The sequence below is a fragment of the Giraffa tippelskirchi genome, chromosome 14 (genome assembly GCF_054371585.1).
Source record: "Giraffa tippelskirchi isolate mGirTip1 chromosome 14, T2T-mGirTip1v1.2.pri, whole genome shotgun sequence".
Classification (NCBI taxonomy): Eukaryota; Metazoa; Chordata; class Mammalia; order Artiodactyla; family Giraffidae; genus Giraffa; species Giraffa tippelskirchi.
Window position 1 is genome coordinate 45,964,599 of NC_137288.1, and position 23,166 is coordinate 45,987,764.

Here is a 23,166-nt window from a genome sequence, read left to right on the forward strand (position 1 = left end):
TGAAACATGCTTTATCAGAAATCATTCCACTATTTAAGGATTTAATTCAAAGAAAACCAAAAGAAGGACAAAGTAAAGGGGAATAGATTTTTACTAATTATAACTAGAAATTATCATTAAAAAGCACTAAATGGCAACCTACTCCAATATTCTTGCCTGGAGAAGAATTCCGTGGACAGAGGAACCTGGTGGGCTACAGTCCATGGAGCCACAAAGAGTCGGACACGACTGAGTGATTCACACACACACACACACACACACACATTTTAAAATAAACAAGCATGGGTGTTAGAAAAAGAAAAGGAATAACTAGTCATTAAATTAGTTTTAAAATAATTTGCATGGCTCAAAAGTGATATTTTAAAACCAAAATTTCATAGTCCAAGTAAAAATGATCAGAACAAGATTAAAACTGACATGGTTTTAAACAGTTACAAGTTATTCTCATACAGCAAAGAGATAAACCAAGAGCATTTGTACAAGATGACTTTCCTGAAAAAGAAAATTGCTGTGATTTGTTTTTCTGGATATTATTTCAGATAGATTTCTGATGTTTATTTGTGGTTCTTCATGTCCTATATGATACCAGACTAAAAGGCCCACAAATGTTCTTTCTAGATCCAAGATGTTACATTTTACTTTAGCTCCTAATTACATATAAGATTTTTAACAATTCTTTTGTTTTCCACTAGATGGTGATGCAAGCTCATATAAAAATGGGGAAAAACTGTCAATTTTCCAATATCAAAAATTAAGACTATTTTTTTTAAAAGGCAGAGCTACTATCAACAATTTATCTGCATTATAAAAATATCTCTAGGACTAGATATACTCCTTCCCCTCAAATGCCTTCCTTGTTACAAACAGTTTAGGTTAAAGATGGAAGTTCTAAATACTGAACTTTACTTTTAGATCAATATTAGAAGGAATGAGCACTGTGACACACCACAGGATGAATTTCAGGACTACATGAAAATGTAGTTTCAAAGCATTGGCCAGAAATGGTAAACTGGCCTGGAATTAAGAAATATGCCACTGATAAGCCACAAACTAGAAACATTATAAAACCATTTCCTGATTTACCACCAAGTGCTACACATTAGAAAAATTAAAAATAGCTAGTTAAAGCTTTGGTGGGAGTAGCTATGGTTAATACTTCCAAAGTACAAAAATTTAGAGGCAGGAAGATCTATATTTGCATTTTGACTCATCCACTTGACAGGCTAAATTTAACTCCTCTTAAGAACAAATCTTTCCTCATCTATAAAATGAAGGTGCTAGAAGCTACCCCACAAACCTATCGTGAGCATTAAAATACAGTAATAATGTATTCGAATCACTCAGCATAATAACCAGCATACAGGAGGTGGGACTCAATGTTAGCCAACCTTCCTCTTTCATTGTATCCCACTCAGATATACACATAGGGATATTTTTTAAATAAAAAGGAAAAAACTATTCCCTACCTTTGTAAAATGCTGAGTGTTTACATATTCAGATGAGCAAATCATGTCTATACATAACACAGGCAGAAGATACCTTCCCAGTCACTTCACTGATGGAAGTTAAGGTTATAATTGTAATGTATGTTACCCTGAACAGTGACTATCTTCCCAACAATAGATGAATACTCCGTTTTTTTTTTTTTTTTTTTACAGAACGAAGTAACTAAGCTACAACTCTAATCCTCACCATGTGCACAGACAGAGTGTTCCAGTTTAGCATGTGTTTGCTCTATGTATCGGATGCGGAGGTTTTCCTTTCTTCGTAGCCGATTAGTGCCAGAAAATGAAAAGGTTGTTATTGGTGAATCTGGAATAACATCTTCCTCAGATTGAAGATCAGTTGCCTTATGTGGCTGATCATTCCTAGAGGAAAATAAGGACAATTAAAAGAAAATTAGTTCAGTAAATATTTATTAAAACATCTACCATATGGCATGAGCTATAGCAGAACACTCTCAGGAATATCCCCTGAAGGAGGAAATGGCACCCCACTCCTGTATCCTTGCCTGGAGAATCCCATGGACAGAGGAGCCTGGTGGGCTGCAGTCTATGGGACTGCAAAAGAGTAGGACACGAAGACCGAGTGAATAAACAACAGCAGCCAAACACAGGTATAAAGTTGGAAGAGAAATAATTCCTTGCATCTAACATTCCTAAATACAAGGATCAGAGAAATACTCAAATGACTAGAATACCAGGTGGAAAATATTATTGTGAGAGGTGAAGCAGAAAGTGTAGTTGGTGGTACTTGAGGTGAAAATGAAAAGAATTTTAAACGGCAGAGAAAATCCACAGACCTCAAGTTTGAGAAAGGCAGGCAGTAGTACCGTGTACTTGTGTTAGAGAGAGACACGCTAGAACTACATGAAGGAGAGCCTCAAGTAAGTATGCACATCATTTAGGAAGCAAGAGGAAAGGAATTAAGGTTTTAGAGATGGCAGTAACGTGACAATCTAGCAGCAGGACTGTGCAAGATTGGCTGGGACGGAAAGAAAGGAGGCAGTAGCTGTAATAGTCCAGGCAGGAGCATCTGTGGGTTTGAGCTGGAATTCTGAAGATAGGTATGGAAAGGAAGGGACCAGTGTTAAACATTGTGACAATAGAATCAATAAGTTTTCATTTCAGTTCAGTTTAGTCACTTAGTCATGTCCGACTCTTTGCGACCCCATGGACTACAGCATGCCAGGCCTCCCTGTCCATCACCAACTCCCGGAGTCTACCCAAACTCACGTCCATTGAGTCGGTGATGCCATGCAACCATCTTATTCTCTGTAGTCCCCTTCTCCGCCTGCCCTCAATCTTTCCCAGCATCAGGGTCTTTTCAATGAGTCAGCTCTTCTCATCAGGTGGCCAAAGTATTGGAGTTTCAGCTTCAATATCAGTCCTTCCAATGAACACCCAGGACTATCTCCTTTAAGATGGACTGGTTGGATCTCCTTGCAGTCCAAAGCACTCTCAAAAGTCTTCTCCAACACCACAGTTCAAAAGCATCAATTCTTTGGCGCTCAGCTTTCTTTATAGTCCAACTCTAACATCCATACATGACTACTGAAAAAACCATAGCCTTGACTAGACGGACCTTTGTTGGCAAAGTAATGTCTCTGCTTTTTAATATGCTGTCTAGGTTGTCTAGGTCATAACTTTCCTTCCAAAGAGTAAGCATCTTTTAATTTCATGGCTGCAGTCACCATTTGCAGTGATTTTGGAGCCCCCCAAAATAAAGTCAGCCACTGTTTCCACTGTTTCTCCATCTATTTTCCATGAAGTGATGGGACAGGATGCCATGATCTTAGTTTTCTGAATGTTCAGTTTTAAGCCAACTTTTCACTCTCCTCTTTCACTTTCATCAAGAGGCTCTTTAGTTCTTTTTCACTCTCTGCCATAAGTGTGGTGTCATCTGCACATCTGAGGTTATTGATATTTCTACTGGCAATCTTGATTCCAGCTTGTGCTTCATCCAGCCCAGCGTTTTTCATGATGTACTCTGCATAAAAGTTAAATAAGCAGAGTGACAATATACAGCCTTGACGTACTCCTTTTCCTATCTGGAACCAGTCTGTTGTTCCAAGTCCAGTTCTAACTGTTGCTTCCTGACCTGCATTCATCAACAAGACTGGTAAACGACAAATTCAGTGTCTTAAATAATACGAGGCTGTATACTATCACTCTGCTTATTTAACGAATATGCACAGCACATCATGAGAAATGCTGGACTGGATGAAGCACAAGTTGAAATCAAGACTGCCAGGAGAAATATCAATAACCTCAGATATGCAGATGACACCACCCTTATGGCAGAAAGTGAAAAAGAATTAAAGAGCCTCTTGATGAAAGTGAAAGAGGAGAGTGAAAAAGTTGGCTTAAAACTCAACATTCAGAAAACTAAGATCATGGCATCCTGTCCCATCACTTCATGGAAAATAGATGGGGAAACAGTGGAAACAGTGAGAGACTTACTTTTTTTGGACTCCAAAATCACTGCAGATGGTGACTGCAGCCATGAAATTAAAAGACATTTGCTCCTTGGAAGAAAAGTTATGACCAACCTAGACAGCATATTAAAAAGCAGAGACATTACTTTGCCAACAAAGGTCCGTCTAGTCAAGGCTATGGTTTTTCCAGTAGTCATGTATGGATGTGAGAGTTGGACTATAACGAAAGATGAGCGCCAAAGAATTGATGCTTTTGAACTGTGGTGTAGGAGAAGACTCTTGAGAGTCCCTTGGACAGCAAGGAGATCCAACCAGTCCATCCTAAAGGAAATCAACCCTGAAAATTCTTTGGAAGGACTGATGCTGAAACTGAAGCTCCAGTACTTTGGCTACCTGATGTGAAGAGCCAACTCATTGAAAAAGACCCTGATGCTGGGAAAGATTGAAGGCAGGAGGAGAAGGGGACAACAGAGGATGAGATGGTTGGATGGCATCACCAACTCAATGGACAGGAGTTTGAGCAAACTCCGGGAAATGGTGAAGGACAGGGAAGCCTGGTGTGCTGCAGTCCATGGGGTCGCAAAGAGTCGGACACGACTGAGTGACTGAACTGAACTGAAGTAATACGAACATTGATAGCACCAATGTTAGTTGCAGGTTTGCAATGGCAGGTACTCTTCAACGTACTACATGTATCAGTTTTAGCATAAGGTATTACTCACTTTACAAAGGGAAAAATTAAGATATAGAGATTAAGTTGACTTACTAAAATAAAAGTAACAGTAAGTAACAGAAACAGGATCTAAACCCTGGCAGCCAGACTCCCAAAGACAATACTGTTATCCTTGGTTTAGACCATGGGACTAATGACTGACTGTAAGTAGGACTCAAACAGTCCCATTAAAACAAGTCATACTATGTCACTCTTCTGATTAAAACTTGCCACATCTTCCCACTTAACTGAAAACACAAGCCAAAGTCCTTACAATGATTGATTTATCTCCCCTCCCTTATTACCTATCTGACCCCTTTCAAATTATATTCTACTCCAGCCATCTTCGCTTCCCCGAGGCTCCTCAGACACACCAGGCACACTCCTACTTTATGTTCTTTGCTCCAGCTGTCCCATCTGCTTGGAATGCTCACCCCCACATATCACAAGGCTAATTACCTCATCTTTTCCAAGTGTTTGCTGGAGCTTTACCTTCTCATCATTGCCTGCCTTAAACATGCTATTTAATACTGCAACCCCCTTCCCACACCCTAGTACTCCCATTCCTTATTATTATTCTGCTGTTACTTTATCCATAGCGATTACTGCTTTCTAACCCAGTACATAATTGATTTGTCTACTGCTCATTGGTGAGAATTGTAAGCTCCAGAACACTAAGGCTCTTCTTGGCTCACTGATACATCACCAGTATCTGCAACAGTGGGTACCTGGTACATACTCAATTTTGTTGAAGGAATGAATATGGAAGATTCCCGATTCCACTAGAAAAATAAATTTGTGCTGATCTAGGCATACGTTCTTGCCCAATTCAAGACTGAAGTTACACAAAGATTGGGTTATGACTGAATTGTGGGTATTGAGTAAAATAAATTCATTTTAACTCAACTGACTTTCCCATGTCAAACCATTTTTGACCTTATTTGCCAACAATTTTTATCAGTCTGTCAGGTATTTAAGTTTTACATGACAAAACCAGTCTGTTCTAATATAGTCCTATCAATTTGTACGACTACGTATTTCCAAAGAATGAGATTTTTATAAACTATGACCAGCATAGTTTTTTAAATTGAGTTTAAATTTTCCTAACAGATTTATATCTTAATTTTCTAGATAATATCAGTATTATTGTGGTCTATAATCCTATGCTCCATTCCAAGGAAAATCTTTAGAGCTAATATCTACCTACAATTACCATTTTATTCTGGAAAAAACAAAGTAAGCTAAAGTCATATGAGAAACTCTTACAAATTAATGGAGTGTGAAATCTATCTGACCTTGCTTTAACTAATCACGTCACAGGCTACCTGCCTATTAGTCATAAAAATTCAACCTGAAACATGAATGAGTCACGAGAAGAAATTGATTTCCTGGCAGTCAATCTATAAGTAGCTGGGATCACAAAAGGGAACCCCCCCCAAAAACCAGCTCTAACTAGAGGTGTCTAAACTAAGTAAACAAGTGCTAGCTTTGTCCTCCTTTGTCCTTTATCATAAAAGAAAAAGGGAAAAATACAACTTACCATGTCTTAACTAAATTTCTTCTTTGAAGCATTACGTCTCATTCTGATTTTCTGAGAAAAGTTAAAAGTTTATGCCATATCTTTTGGTTAATTAGGGATTGAACACAGGTCTCCTGCATTGTAGGAGAATTCTTTACCATCTGAGCCACACTTACTAGTCATGTTGGGTAAGTTAGTTAACCTTTCTGAGTCTCAGTTACCTCATCTATTAAAGTAGATAACAGTACTGTACTTTCCTACTTCATTTTTCTGGAAAAGTTGAAAGAAATGATATATGTAAAAACGTAATGCAATGCCCATAAAATAGTATTTAATCAATATTGCACTTATTTTACAATGAAGACTCCTTTGATGTAAGGTTTCTGCAACAACTACTACAAAGTCATGACTCTAAAGTCCTGTATTTTTATACCACCACAAAAAGTCTACAAGTAGAGGATAGGGGAAGTCTTTGACTTGGGAGGTTCTAGTTAGCAGTAAATCCAGTAAGGGACCCAGTAAGGTCAAAACATACCTATCTTAACCACATTAATATTAGGGCTTTCCAGGTGGGTCACTGGTGAAGAATCCGCCTTTCAATGCAGGAAATGTAGGAGATGCGGGTTTGATCTCCGCATCAGGAAGATCCCCTGGAGGAGGAAATAGCAACCCACTCCGGTATTCTTGCCTGGAGAATCCCATGGGCAGAGGAGCCTGGTAGGCTACAGTCCATGGGATCGCAGAGTTGAACATGACTGAACAACTGAGCATGCAAGCACATACAATGTAAGTAAAAAGATACAGAAAAATGGAGTGGGCAGTACAGCTCTACTGGTCAGACTGTACCGAGAGGATTGGCTTAATTAAAATATTGACAAACTGAAACATTAAAGAGAAATAATTTGCAGAGTCTTCAAGTAATGTCTCATGAGGAATAGTTAATGAACAGAAAATATTTACTCTGCATATTTACCTACTTATGATGAAGACTCATGAAGGCCCCATACCTATCTTTAATGCACACAAAGGGCCATCAAGTAGAAGGAGGGGTAAACTTGTTCCAGATGGTCCCAGAAATTAAAATCAGAATCAACAAGTATCACTCCGTACAGTGATCTCTACCCAGACTTAGAACTTTCTAAGAGTATCATCTCACTAAATTAAATACACTTGGGAAACAGCAAACCTATATAAAAGGTATTTAAACAATGGCGATTTAAGTTATACAGGAATTTAGTTTAAAAGAGAACACTGAGGGAATTCCCTGGCCCAGTGATTAGGACTCTGCATTTTCAATGCCGAGGGTGAGGGTTAAAAAAAAAAAAGACTCCTTTGACTTTCACTCACCCAGGACATCCTTTCCCAAAACAAAGTGAGTCATGTCCTCAAAACTTATTTTCTTTCTGTGACTGGTACCGTTGAATATATATTTTTAACTTCATAACAGCAAAACTTTTTCTGAATAATTTACTATACTGTCACTGAAAACTGTCCTACCTTAAAAGGTATCTGTAACATCTAACCCAGATTAGGTGAATCAGAATTACCGCATTTAGCAAGAAAAAATATAAATAAAATAATACTTTTTCTAAAGTTCAGAGAAACTTCAGACAAGATAATACTTGCTTTTTTTCTGATTGAAAGCAAAAGGGAATGTGTTTGAGGAGAATAAACTGGCTTATGTGAATAACTGTCTTAAATTTCAGGAAAGAACTGAAAGACATAACAGATTTTCCCCTATACTGTCCTGAGGGAGGCATGTACTAAATAAAAGATACATGCCCTAAACTCATTGATGTGATTGGGGTGACCTTTACTTCACAGAACATAAATTAATGTAGGTCAACCACCACTTATCTTTGAACCAGATCCAATTCAGAACTCAAGTTTTTAAAAAATGAAGGGTAATACGGAGAATATACAGTTTGTTACAAAACACCTTCAGTGGAGCCTGAGGTATCACCCTGCAGTCAAGCACACTGATATTATCACAGTAAAGCAGAGGAATGTTCACAGGAAGTGGGACAAATAAGGAAGACTATAATAAAAAGTGGGCTTTCCCTGGTGGCTCAGTGGTAAAGAATCTGCCTGCCAATGCAGGAGATGTGGGTTTGATCTCTGGGTCAGAAAGATCCCCTGGCGAAGGAAATGGCAACCCACTCCAGTATTCTTCCCTGGTAAATCCCAAGGATAGAGAAGCCTGGCGGGCTACATTTCATGGGTCAAAGAGTCAGATGCATCTTAGCAACTGAACAATAATAAAAAGAATCTTGTCAGTTGAGGTGAGGGTATGTTGTAACGTTTCAAAAAAAAAATTTGAGGCTTTGGAATCATATAGAAATGATTGTAAATTTGTGTTCTAGCCTCATTTCAATATTCAGCACAAGTCAAATCAGTAAGTGCTGACATCTTCATACACACTTGTTTAATAACCTCAATCTGGCCCCAAATCCTTCTTTCCTTTGTTATCCCTCCTCAAAATTCTCCTTGGCTACCAATATTCAGTGGACTGCTAATATGGCAGAAATATCAAAATCTTTTTGGACACCCACTACTTAAAAAAAACACCAATATAGTAAAGATGCTAATTCCACTTGTGAGATGTGTTTATACATAAGACAATAACTAACGCAAAATCATGTTATGTCTACATAGTTTAGCAAAGTTTTTGCAGATGTCCACTTAAATGCAACAGTCTTTAAAAACCTTGGAAACCATTAAGACTATCCTGAATTGTAACTCTTAAAAGATATTACATAAACTTGACATAAATGGGAACTAAGAACTGGCCATATCTCTTGCTCTGTATCAGACTAGACCCAGCAAAACAGATTCTTTTTTTGAGACACTGTCAAATAATGGAGAGAACAGAGTCTTCCAAGTCAGAAGATAGGGTTCTGCGTGATGTCTTGTTATCTGCTAGTTGTGAGATCACGGCAAGTTATTTGACTTCTGTAAGATGTGGATCCCTTGTCCACATAGTAGAGACAATAAAACTACCTTGAAGAATCACAGTGAGGATTAGAAATAATAAACACAGAACACCAAGAAGAGTAACTGGTATAAAGGATAAAAGTTATTATCTTTATTAACAAAAACGGGGAGGAGGGGGAGAGGGAAAGGAGGAAGTTCTTTGAAATGAAAATGCTTTAAATTAAAATGTTTTGATACTTTATACATTCACATACTAAGCTAAGAGATGCATACAAAGTCTTCATATATACTTCCGAAACAAAAATACAGTGATTTTCCTTGTATTTTCAACTGCAGAATACTTTATAATTTTAAAAAAATAAATCTTTGATGCTTAATATACCTTTACAGTTTGCATAGCTAAGTAAAATGAAGAAAGAGAAGGTAGGGGAAAATACCCTGCCACAATTTTCTGCCACAATTAAGAAAAAATACTTACTCAATTTTCTGCTGCAGCTGTTCAGAAAGCTTTTTATTTTCTTCCTGTAGAGTGTTCTTTTCATTCACTTAAATATAATGTGAAAAGAAAGCATAAATTATAGCTATATTAGGATGCATGTCAGGCTCTTTCAATAATTTTAACAGTCATGGAGAAATTAGGATTTCAAATTCTAAGTCATGTTAGTCAGGGTTAATGCTACTATTCAAAACTAATTTGTTACTAGGTAGTGATTACTACACCTCACACTGTGCCAGTTTCACATAAATGATTAACTGATAATTTTATGTAATGCTTGTGGGCAAAAAAGAAAGAGGACCTCATGTACTGGGCAGTATAGTTCAATTATTCATACTGAGGAAAAGAAAGCATTCCATCTGGTTACTCAGTCCTACTAAGTTCAAATACCATTTTAGTGAGTCATTTATCTCAAAATAAATCTAATCATAAAGTATAACAGTGAATATCAATGTAATTTTTTATAACAGAAGCACATTTAAGTAAATTTTCTTTCTTAGTCATACTCTATGCTGCATGAATAATTATGGTATCAGTAACTTAATATACCACTGAAGTAGCATCTCCTTATTTGACTCTACCTTGACTAAATTTTCCTATCCATCCTTATTTATAAAGCAAAACTCAATTTTGGACTATAATTTCTATGGCTGCCAGAACAAAATTTTTATTAATCCTTGATAGTAATGTCACTGGTTAAGCATGTGTTTTACTAGGAGGAATATATCAAAGAGATCAAGTCAGAATAAGTACAATTAACCTCTCATAAAGAAAGTTAATCACACTACAAAAATCTGTTAATAATTTAGTGGTTTACAAATCTCAACATACTTTCTTACATTGAGTAAATAAAAATTTGTTGACTATATACAATATGTGAGGGCTACTAAACTGCCTCCTCTGGAGGATCGGGAAAAAATCTCCACAAAAACCTTAAGATATGAAAGTGAAAGTATAGTCTAATATACTTTAATATCCTAAAGGAAAATACAGTCTAATAAGACAGAAGATATTATATAAACTTTTTTTTTAACTGCTGAAAGTAACAAAGATGTTAAGAGAAGCACAGATAAAATACTAAATGAAACTCCAAGGAAAAAAAGGTTTACTTTGGGCTGTTCAGAAAATCAGGAAAGGATCTGAGAGGACAACTGAGCCAGACACAGAAAGAGACATCCAAGAGACTCCCACACCACTGCCACAATCAACAAAAACAAACTGAGTGAAACCCAAGCAGAGTAAGCAAGCAGTTGTTGGTATCAGAACTGGTAGAAGGACTGAACTTGAAATTTCCAGTTCAAGCCTGTAACTCCTGGAATGGAGCCAGAGTGGTCCTAATTCAATGACCACTAGAGTCAGTAGAAAATGACTCATATATAGATTCCCCAGTATTTCAGGTAACAGCATTATCTTACATAATAATGAAATGTTTAAAGATTTAAAAGACAGAAGGCCTTGAACTAACATGATACAAGTGATTACCAAAAGAGAGTAGGCAGACAAGACTGAGGTAATCAGTATCAATAAAATAATTAACATAACTGACACACTAAATACATAAAATTCCATGTGTCTATTATGCTCAAAACAGAGAAAGCCCCACTCACCTCAAAAGCAAAATGAAACATAACATATACAACACACAACACCTCATTTGTCACCATTGTAGGTAACTATTATATAAGATCTTATTCTGAAAACTGGCAATTAAAGGGAAAATATTAAGATGTATCATGGCTTTCTAGTAGGAACTACATCCTATGGTAACTAATAGCCCTAACTGATGAGGGAGAATTCTTGTTTACAGAAGAATGCCAGCTGATAAATATAAGAAGAATAACAGAAATGGAAAATTATCATTTTGTAATCTGTAATTCAATAATTGATTCAGGCCAGAATCACCAATGGATACTAAAATTATTAAAGAAAGATTGAGGGAGAATTGTATTTTTTCAAGATTTCAAAATATCACACATCCATTCTTCCAACTCAGACTACTTGGTACCAGGGGAATATTCAACTGTATAATGGAGAAATCTGACAATCAACCCTAAAGAGTAGAAGAACCTGACAATACCTATATCTTTATAGGATGCAATATAAAGTAGACAATTTTACCCATGAAGTACGGATGTCAAAAAGGTTTAATCTGGACCTATCAAGATCCAATTTCTATTTTATGGGAAATAAAGAAACAAGGTAAAGAAAATGATGAGGATTATTCAGAGGGTGGCGTAATTTTAGGAAAACAGCCCTACTTCTTCAAGAAGTCAATGTCATAAATGAAAATGTAATAGTTTTCTACTCACTGATAACCTTATATTCCTAAATAAATGCATGCATACAACTATTCATACACACCACAAAATCTATGGGTCTAAACCTAACTCTTGAGAAACCTGTATGCAGGTCAGGAAGCAACAGTTAGAACTGGACATGGAACAACAGACTGGTTCCAAATAGGAAAAGGAGTACGTCAAGGCTGTATATTTTCACCCTGCTTATTTAACTTATATGCAGAGTACATCATGAGAAACGCTGAGCTGGAAGAAGCACAAGCTGGAATCAAGATTGCCAGCAGAAATATCAATAAACTCAGATATGCAGATGACACCACCCTTATGGCAGAAAGTGAAGAACTAAAGAGCCTCTTTATGAAAGTGAAAGAGGAGAGTGAAAAAGTTGGCTTAAAGCTCAACATTCAGAAAACTAAGATCATGGCATCTGGTCCCATCACTTCATGGCAGATAGATGGGGAAACAATGGAAACAGTGGCTGACTTTATTTTTCTGGGCTCCAAAATCACTGCAAATGGTGAGTGCAGCCATGAAATTAAAAGACGCTTACTCCTTGGAAGGAAAGTTATGACCAACCTAGACAGCATATTAAAAAGCAGAGACATTGCTTTGTCCACAAAGGTCCATCTAGTCAAGGCTATGGTTTTTCCAGTAGTCATGTATGGATGTGAGAGTTGGACTATAAAGAAAGCTGAGCACCAAAGAATTGATGCTTTTGAACTGTGGTGTTGGAGAAGACTCTTGAGAGTCCCTTGGACTGCAAGGAGATCCAACCAGTCCATCCTAAAGGAGATCAGTCCTGGGTGTTCACTGGAAGGACTGATGTTGAAGCTGAAACTCCAATACTTTGGCCACCTGATGCGAAGAGCTGACTCATTTGAAAAGACCCTGATGCTGGGAAAGAGTGAGGGCAGGAAGAGAAGGGGATGACAGAGGATGAGATGGTTGGATGGCATCACCAACTCAACGGACATGAGTTTAGGTAAACTCCGGGAGTTGGTGATGGACAGGGAGGCCTGGCGTGCTGCGGTTCATGGGGCTGCAAGGAGTCAGACACGACTGAGCGACTGATTGGAACTGAAATATATAAACATGTAAAGATTTCTTACAGTCTAAAACAACATATGTCAGAACAAGAATATTTTGGAGATGATCCTATTAAAATTTAAAAAAAGAAGAGAGAGGAGGGGGTAAAGTGAGGGACAGAGGTAAACAAAAGATAGATAAACTTGGACCTGTAAAGACATTTATTATGTTCTTAATAGTAGTCACCTCTGGGAGCAAAACAATGTTTTTTCTATCTCATTTTATAATAATGAGCATATATTCATATATTCTGCTTGAGTAACCAGAGGACAGCAATACAATTAATAGAAAAAAATAAAGTCAATATATGGAATTAGTTTGGAAAGGAAGATAAATGTAAGAAAATCTTACATGAAATGGGTAAGTAGACTGATATGAAAATGATATAACAGTGTGTAAAAAAATAGTGAAAATCAGGAAAGTATACATCTTTGTAGAATTCTACATTGTCTGCTTTGTGTCTATATTTACTAAATATAAATAATCAAATTACATGAAATAAAACCAAAGAAGCAAATATGGATATATCCAAAGAAAATGTGCTTCTTGTCTTACAGCTGGTAAGACTTTAAGGCCAACATGGACAGTATTTGTACAACCTTTCTACACCCTCAAAAATTCCATGGACAGAGGAGTCTGGTGAGCTACAGTCCAAGGGATCACAAAACAACAAACAATCTATACCCTATTTCTTACTAAAATAAGCATGAGATTAAACCTACCAAAAGGGAAAAAAATGACACCTGACCTTGTGTCTAAATGAAGAAAACATGTAAACAACCCATCTGGTTGTAACCAATTTAATAATAGGTGTTTAATAGTAGCATACTATGTTTTAAATACTTAGTAAGTAAAGAAAGGAAACTCACTAAGCTCTGTGATAAGTTTAAGATTCTGCTGCCGAATATTTTCAAACTCTTGTTGCTTCTTCCGCATATGTTCTTCAGTTACTGCACAGCGATCACATAATCCTGCTCTTAATCTATGAAACAAAAAGAAAGTATTTTTAGAGTAGAACTAAAATGTTCTCATCAAAAAATAAACATAAAAAATATGTGAGGTGATGGATGTGTTAATTTACCAGATGGTAGGGACCCTTTCACAATGTATACATTTATAAAATCACCATGATAAACATTTTAAAAAATTTATAGGGGGATTCCCTGGTGGTCCAGTGGTTAAGACTCTGAGCTCCCAATGGAGGGAGCATGGGTTCGATCCCTGGTTGGGGAACTAAGATCCCACATGCTGTGTGTCCAATAAGTAAAATAAAATAATTAAAAAAAAATTTATCAATTATGCCTCAATTAAGCTGAAATAAAAAATATTTTTCAACTACTAAAAGATACTGGTCCATATATTAATTTCAGGACTTTTATACTTTAGGAAGAATTAAAGAATTGACTTGGAAAATATAGAGAATATTAATTAGTTATCATGCCTTTCACATATTCCCATATAGACTGAAATCATGCTATATCATTTTCTACAGGCTGCAATTCTGAGTGCAATTCTATAAAAATCTGCTAAGTTTAAATTCTATTCCAGGGGAACTTATTTATTGAAGAAACTGACCTTGTTTTTTAGTTTATTAGACCCAAAAATTGAACCCAGTCCAGTACCAATGGACTGGATGCAAACTTGCATCTGCTTTGCCCAGCATAGCATATCACACATAATGAGTGTTCAACAACTTTTTTAGCTGAATGAATACTAAAGGTTGAAGAATACAAAGTTTTAAAGTTATGTTCTTTCAGTTTTAAAAAAAAGACTCCAGTGTTATATTACAAGATAGATTTTCCTAATTATTTTGAGGGCTGAAGGGAAGAGGGAATACATACATGAAAGGGGTGGGTGATGAAAAGAAAGGTGTTTTCCAAAATGTTACTAATAGTTATTTCATAGGTACCAATAATACAGAAGATTTTCTTCTTAGTATTTTGCTTATTTTTCAAAATTTCTCTAATTTCATTATTTATATAACCGGAAAAAATATGGTTTAAAAAAAGACATATATACCACTTTAGGAATTTAGCAAATATAAATTCCACATAATAATTTTAACTCAATAACATAATAAGATACTAAGTATACGTAAATGTCTATGGAAGTAATAGCATGGTAGGACATGCCATGAATTTTAAAATAAGGAGATAAAAACATGAAAACTATACAACTGAAACAAAAAGAACCTAGAGATTTTTATGTAAAAGTAAAACTCATATCAACAAGTGTTGATATGGATATAAAAAATAAAGATTAGAGATCATAGGTTGCATTAATAGGACTAATATGTCTAGAACAAAGGATAAAGAACTGGGCGTTATGGTTTAATTGGAGTACATTCTAGAGACAGGAATTAGGGCAATCAAGATCTAAGAAAAGATGACAAAGTGAACATCTGCATCTATTATGGCTCCCTCCCCAAATCCCACAAAGCTACAGTAAAGATATATACACAGACACACACACACACACATATATTTTTAAAGACACAAGACTATGAAGATGGAAAATGGGAAAGAAAGCAAACAAACAAATTGAAAGCAATGAGCTGGTAGACAAATAGAAACTAACCTGAAAATGCTGAATCCTAAGTCAGTACTGGGAAAAGTCTAGAACTCTGGTTCAAAATGGTAGCCGCAAGCCACATGAAGCTATTTCAACTTAAATAAATTATACTAATAAGAGAGAAGATTAAAAACAGAGGATTAGGTGCTCTAGTTGTGATCCTGTACTTAACAGCTGCTGCTACTGTTGTTTTTACTATTTGCCTTTAAAATTCCAAAGGAAATTAAATACTTCACATTTCACATTTCTCTTTCGACATCTATTCAAATTAATAGCTTGGGCTTCATGCAATAACATTCAAATAGTTCTGATTGTAGGTAAATAATTTATTCACTTTAAACTATTAAACTCTAGAACTATTAAATCTAGAGGCCAAAAAGAGCATTGACATTGAAAGGTCACTGAAAAACACTGAAGGAGCTAAGTGGCATTAATCAATTCTAACGAAGTATTTTTTAAACATTACCCTACCATTTTCCTTATTGTTTCCAAGAATTCAACTCTGATATATTAAATTGTCATAAGATATCATGGAACACAACCTCTTGAAACCCTTAGTTTCCAAGCCTAAAAATGTCAGTGGTATAGGCAGTTATAAAATGAAGCAATATTCCCCAGCTTGTTTATTACTTCTAGTTTTCTCCAGTTTACTGCCACTTTTAATATTAAAGTATCTGTAAAGAGTCAACTCCTGATTGTTCACTGATCCTAGCTTAAATTTAAATGGATGTGAGACAATAGGATAGTTCCTCTTTCCATCAGTAAGATTCCACTTCTTTCCTCTTGCCTACCTTTAACTGCTGCTTCAGAGAAAGAAAAAACAGCCTCAATTTCACAGGAGAATGCAATTGCAGTAGCTATAAGCAGGTTAAAAGGGAAAGAAGAGTAATTCTACTTTAACGGCTGAAAAGCATTAGGCATTCTGAGTTATATTCCAGCTTGTTCATAGAGATGAAGAAATAAAAGCTTTCATTTTGCAGTAAAACTTACCAGATAAACAAGTATGTTCAAGTGTTTGCTATACCCTAAAAAGACTTCCTCAGATTTATTCATTTCCATTCAAAAGGGTTTCACTAAACACCTATAATGAGTACTGTCTGTGCTAAAATACAACAGTGACCAAGATAATGTCACTTCTTTTAAAGGGTTTACAGTCTACAAGAAAAAGACAGACAATAAGAAGTATTTAAAATAAAGCATGACCAGGTAGCACAGCAGTAAAGAATCCACCTGTCAATGCAAGAGACGCAAGAGATGTGGGTTCAATTCCTAGGTCAGGATGATCCCCTGGCACAGGAAATGGCAACATACTCCAGTATTCTTGCCTAGAAAACCACCGGAGCCGGGTGGGCTACAGTTCATGGTGTCACACTGAATTGGACACGACTGAGCAGACACATGCATGCATAGGATTCCCATTCAAGTGGAAATAATGGATACTATCAAAGCACACAGCAGAACTAAACCTATTCCAGGAAGTCAGGGAAAGTCTCCTGAAGAATACATTTAAATTCAAATCTATGAGTAAGAAGACTTAGCAAGACAAAAGACGACATTTGGTTCAGTATTTGAAAACTAGAGAGCCACAAATCCTCTGATTATGAGTACCGATTTTTCCTTTTAACTACAGTTGAAACGTGCATTTCCTATGACTGCCAAAAGAGCTTTTAAAGATATTAAAATCTATCAGACAACTATGGTTTAACTGCTTAGTTCAGATTTTTAAAAAAACGTCTTCTATCTACTTCTTTAGCACAGTGACTGTTCCTTAGATTAAGGGAAATACTTTGCTTCCCTGAAGGAAAGTCTATAAATGTAATATAATAACAGTAGTAGTAAAACACAAACAAGCAAGCCACATTAAATTAGAACATTTTATTATCTAATTTATCTTTATTGCATTAATTCCTTTCATCTAAACATCTCTTGATTGTTTTCACAATATTAGGCTAAGAAGTAAGAATCACTTCATCTTATGAAGAGTAAACAGCAAGTTGCAGAATTACCACTAAGAAATTTTAATGAAATTCATGTTATTTTTTAAAGGTCTCAGAAAAACTTGCTCTAGACTATCATTCATTCTTACATATGACATAAAATTAAAGTAAAATTTTAAGTAAGTAGAACTTTTACTAAATGGTACCTACTTTGACATTTAAAGGTAGCATTTAATTAGTAGCAATTTAAAAGGAAAATAACCAAAAAACAAACCAACCTTCCAATAAAACAAGACTGATAATAGGCAATGTTGAAGACTTAATATTTCAGAGTACTTGTCTTAGTAACTTGATATCAAACATAAATACTGAGATAATCAGTTAAGTTGTAATTTATTTATACAACATTTATAAAATTAAGACAACACATATCAAACAGTGGAAATCGGGAAGTTTGGGGATCAAATTTAACCTAATTATTCATTAGCTATGTGATCTTGGGAAAGTTTAACTCTTTGTCAGCATTGTTTCCTCATTTGTAAAACTGATTTATCATATACCTCACGGGGTTAAGGTGAAGATCAAGTGCTGGATACCTGGGTATAAAGTGAGCCCTCAAACCCATCAGATACGACATTAAAAAAATAATGGTCAGATCTAGATCATTCTCAGTTTCATTAAATGAAGCTTCATAAAATGAGGGACAAACCTTAAAGTAATCCCAGAAGAAATTTTAGAGTTGAAGAAAGGAGAGAAAAAGCATGTGAATAAAGGAATGAGCTACCTTCCTTGTCCTGCCCCCAAATTAACACCATGTAGTGAATTATATGGCACCCCACTCCAGTACTCTTGCCTGGAAAATCCCATGGACAGAGGAGCCTGGTAGGCTACAGTCCATGGGGTCGCTAAGAGTCGGACACAACTGAGCGACTTCACTTTCACTTTTCACTTTCATGCACTGGAGAAGGAAATGGCAACCCACTCCAGTATTCTTGCCTGCAGAATCCCAGGGATGGCGGAGCCTGGTGGGCTGCCGTCTATGGGGTCGCACAGAGTCGGACACGACTGAAGCGACTTAGCAGCAGCAGCAGTGAATTATAGGCTCACCTGCCTAAAAATGTAACGGTGAACAGAATGAAAGGCAACAAGAACATTTAGGAATAAGAAATAGTGGAGAAGTGTCACACCCACATGATATCAGCTACCACAACCAATAAACAGAAAAGAATCATTTTTAAAAGCTGCAGAATAAAAATGGTAATTTTAACAATTAAATATATTCACCAAATAAAGGAGAGTAATTTAGAAAATACTTCTACGGCAAGGGTAGGGGCACTCATCCACTGTCATTTCTTCTCAGAAAGAGCCTGGGGAACAACTCACTTAAGAAAAGAAGCACAAGAGGAAAAGAACAACAGAAAAGCGAAAACTTTAAATCACAAAGTGAAGAAATGTTCTGAATATGTTACAAAGGAACATCTTCAAAAGCTAAAATGGAAGACGACTATAGCTTGGGGATGAAATGGAGAGCCAACTGTATTAAGCCAATTCATGCAAAACATAATGAAAACTTTATCTTGTGATTTTTTCTTCAGTGTACTAACCTTAAGTCCTAAGCAATTTGTGAATGATCAACTTTTTAACAGAAAGAGTGCTGGAAATAAATACAATCAGTCTTTTAGTGTGGCAGCTATAAAAACATATCTCCTATTGTGGGAAATAAAATCACTGGCTCCAACTGTTGTGCTCTGAAATCCTTCACCTGTTCAGACAGGTGACCACACCAAGCATCTCAGTCAGAAGCCAGCCAATGAATGAGCAGAGTAGAACCCCCCACTGGCCTTGTAGGACCTTTCCTAAAATACAATGCAGCCTAAGAGCTTCCTTTTTCCCTTTTTTCCAAAAGGGTTAGATGTATGGATATTTGACAGGTCCATGGTATACCTAGAGGGATGGTATTATTCCTAGCCCCTAGAGCAACACCTAGAACATGGTACAGGGCTCAACTATTTATTGTTAAATTTAATTAAGGCTATAGTGTGAAACTAGAATTCAAATTCATATCTCTGATTCTGAAGCATATAGAGTTTTATATATTCCAGAACAGGCTGCTTATTCCAGTAAGTGTACATCTACGGAGATAGTAGTCGTGGATGACAGAGTACTCAACTTCAGTTTGCACGCATACGGAATATTAGATTATTCCACCAGTAAAGGCACAGCGGCAAAATCAAACCACTAGCCCTCTTGTAACATATACAGAGATGATAATACAGGGAAAAATATTAATTATAAATAAAGCAAGAAGAGACATTGTTTGTTATAAGTAGTTCAAGGTCCTAAATAGCACTTACAGTTCAGACAAGGGAAAACAGCAAAATCTCGATGTCTTTTCTAATGTAGTGTTAACTTCATAGAAGTGGGAAAAAATAAAGTTGATAGGTGGAGGTGAATAGCATTATCTTGGGAATTCTCAGTAAAAAGAATCCCTAGAATGCCTGAAAGTGGAGAAATACACAAAGAAGAAAAGAGAATGGCAGGACAGGAGTTAGATAGGAACAGAACTGTGAAGCAGTTGCCAACTATTCAGAAGTAAAAATGGAATTAAAGCATCAAATGCATTAGAACACTGCTACCCTTGAGCTTGTCCTACATCAAACACCAGATAAAGAAACATCATTTAAAGGATAAACTGATGTGATTGCTGTAATTAATGAAAAAACAAACCTGTAAGGGAATATCCTTAATTTCGTAAGCTATTTATCCAAAGTTGACCTAAAGTTGGAAAAAGGATCACTTTAATTAAGCCTCAGACCTGATTACAAATGAACACCAATGTATAGTCTCTATTATGAGGGAAACCACCTCTTACTCAAAAGGACCCAAGAACCAGACTCACCGATCTTCTAACACTTTAATGGTTTCATGAAGGACCTTCTGTTGCTCTCTCAGCTGTTGATTTTTGGTGAAGAATTCTTCTAGTCTTTGTGCATCTCTGAAAGTCAAGCAGTAAGTTGTTTTTTTCCTTTTTAAGGGAAAAACACTCTTAACAAGACTATTCTGTCATTAAGAACTCCAAAGCATGATCTCACCACTTATAATCTGTTGTATCAAAACAAACACAAAAGGTGAGATTTGAATATCTTGTTAATCAGAGATCAAATTATACTAGAATATGCTCTGCAGTATTTTTATGTTCCATAGAAGTATCTTCCTAAGCACCAGGTATTCATTACACAACGCTGGAACACAAACAGAGTGAATTCTGATGCCATCACTGACTCAACATAGTCAAAACTGCTATTAAACTGTACACTTACTGGTTATTTTTATTATTTTATATACATTTGTCAATATAAATAGCCGGTAACTCTACTCATATTGCTTCTATTCCAACTATGAGGGATAAATACTTTGTGTTTTTACGAAGTTTTATGTTGCTTAAACTTCTACCTGGTATTACTTTTAAGCCAGGGTCTACCGTGAAGTAGATGCAAACAAACCCTATTCTGATGCCTCCTAGGTTTGAATCTCCGGAGAAGGCAATGGCACCCCACTCCAGTACTCTTGCCTGGAAAATCCCATGGATGGAGGAGCCTGGTAGGCTACAGTCCACGGGGTCGCTAAGAGTCGGACGACTGAGCGACTTCATTTTCACTTTTCCCTTTAATGCACTGGAGAAGGAAACGGCAACCCACTCCAGTATTCTTGCCTGGAGAATCCCAGGGACGGCGGAGCCTGGTGGGCTGCCGTCTATGGAGTCGCACAGAGTCGGACACAACTGAAGCGACTTAGCAGCAGCAGCAGCAGGTTTGAATCTCAGCTGCCAGGTACCAACTGTGTGACCTGGTACAAGTAACCTAAATTCTCTGTACCCCAAAAAATGTGGATACATTAGTATCTACCTCATAAGGCATTTGCAAGGACTAAGTAAATACTAATGAATATAAAGCATGCAGAACAGTGCTGGCAAACAGTAAGCTCTATTTAAGTATTTACCATTTTGATTATGGTCAGGAAAAAACAAAGACATCTAAAATTTTCTTCTGGTAGACTATCTAGTTATTTTCCAAGGCTTTACCATATTTTACCCCTCCGTCATTACATTTCAGAAAAAAAAAAATCACATATATAAAATATACATTTATTTTATGCAAACCCATTAGAAACTCAATTGGGATTCTCTGTGTGATGTGGAAGCTGAAAATACAAGATAATAATAGAGTGGTTCAAACACCTTCCCCAAGACCTCTCAAGGGTCAAAAATATCAAATCAAATAAAGGGGACAAAAAAGGAGATATCCATATGATGGTATCAAAATTGCTAATGAATGTAGTATCACTGGCAACAAAACAGATGAGCAAAATAACTAAGTCAAAATGTCAGATACCAATGAGGTATCTTAAACATTGGTTGAATATTTGATATTGAATGACAAGCCAATACATCTAAGAGTGGTCTCCTGCTATACAACAAATATTGTTCTGGTAGCATATGTATAGATACTAAATTTTGGAAGTAACAGATAGCTGAAACTAGTAATTAAAAAACTTCCAATACTTCTTGAAAATATATTTAATTCAGAAGCAGCACTAGGTTTTCACTGATCCTATTTTGGAAGCATTCAACAAAAATTCAACAGTCAACATTTCTACATGTATAATTTTGTAAATGAATTTGTGTAAAAGAGAAGCATTAGCTATGTACAGAGACAACTTAACATCAGAACACAGGCCTAAAGCAATTACATGATAGACAAATATAGTAATAGTTATTGATTTCTTTTCTAACTGCTTCTTCCAGGTGGGAATTCCTAAGGACTGAAATATTTTACAAATAAAGCTGTTCTAACAATATGGAGACCAGACATCTTGTTACTGTACCATGGTAGTCTATTGTAAAATATACTTGGAAAGGGGGGTTATGGTAACACAGGCTAATCCAAATTCCTGGTCCCACAAAGCAATGACCTAGCCTTCTGAAAAATGAAGCATCCCTTTACTTCTCTGATTACTCAGAGGGATTTAATTACTTACCCATGCTTCCAAAATGTGTAACCCCAAGCTACCTAACATAGGCAAGGCACAGAGTAATCACAATATATATTAAAAGGCTGCTAAGAAGATCAAATGACTGTGAACCATACAGTGAAGTAAAGCATAGATTTAGAAATGTTATAGGTGACTTTTGAGAAAGTAATATTCAACAGTCATTCACAAATTTAAGGTTTTTCATGTGGTTGTTTGGTTAGACATATGGAGAAATACCTCTTGTATAAAAAATTTATCCTAACTAATAAGATACACATCCTGAAATTTAAATGTTTAAAATGACATCTTTAAGGTAGGAACATGTTGACTTTCAACATGCAAAGTATTTAAGTGTTAAGTCACTTCAGTCGTGTCCGACTCTTTGCGACCCCATGGACTGTAGCCCTCCAGGCTCCTCTGTCCATGGGATTCTCCAGGCAAGAACACTGGAGTGGGCTGCCATTTCCTTCTCCAGCAAAGTATTTAAAAGTGCCACTAATTAAGAAGAATCATAAAATTATTCTAAAAAAAACCCCAAACTTTTAAAAATTTATGATTTCTTATTTCTATATCTAAGTCATCTTCCAAACATCACTTTCTAATGGAAAACTTCACAATTTCCAATTTCAGATTATAATAGAAAAAA

At 36.2% G+C, this 23,166-nt stretch overlaps 1 protein-coding gene and 1 long non-coding RNA gene across 12 annotated transcripts in view; one reads left to right on the top strand and one right to left on the bottom strand.

Moving 5' to 3' along the window:
- The window catches only part of RBBP8 (RB binding protein 8, endonuclease), a 57,904-nt gene that overhangs the window by 21,515 nt on the left and 13,223 nt on the right, over nt 1–23,166 (bottom strand). For 8 of the 11 annotated variants that reach the window (XM_081563174.1, XM_081563167.1, XM_081563175.1 and 5 more), the window contains 4 exons: nt 20,389–20,484; nt 13,851–13,963; nt 9,581–9,647; nt 1,693–1,868 (listed from right to left, as the gene is read on the bottom strand). In XM_081563174.1, coding sequence (XP_081419300.1) covers nt 1,693–1,868; nt 9,581–9,647; nt 13,851–13,963; nt 20,389–20,484 — 452 coding nt within the window. Of the gene's footprint in view, nt 1–1,692; nt 1,869–9,580; nt 9,648–13,850; nt 13,964–15,558; nt 15,663–20,216; nt 20,265–20,388; nt 20,485–23,166 lie in introns of those variants that run through there. The other 3 variants (XM_081563176.1, XM_081563177.1, XM_081563178.1) reach the window with 2 other exon arrangements.
- Nucleotides 1,659–6,171, top strand: LOC145534875 (uncharacterized). Its single transcript, XR_014075030.1, has 2 exons — nt 1,659–2,070; nt 4,523–6,171. It is a non-coding gene; the product is annotated as an uncharacterized LOC145534875 (long non-coding RNA).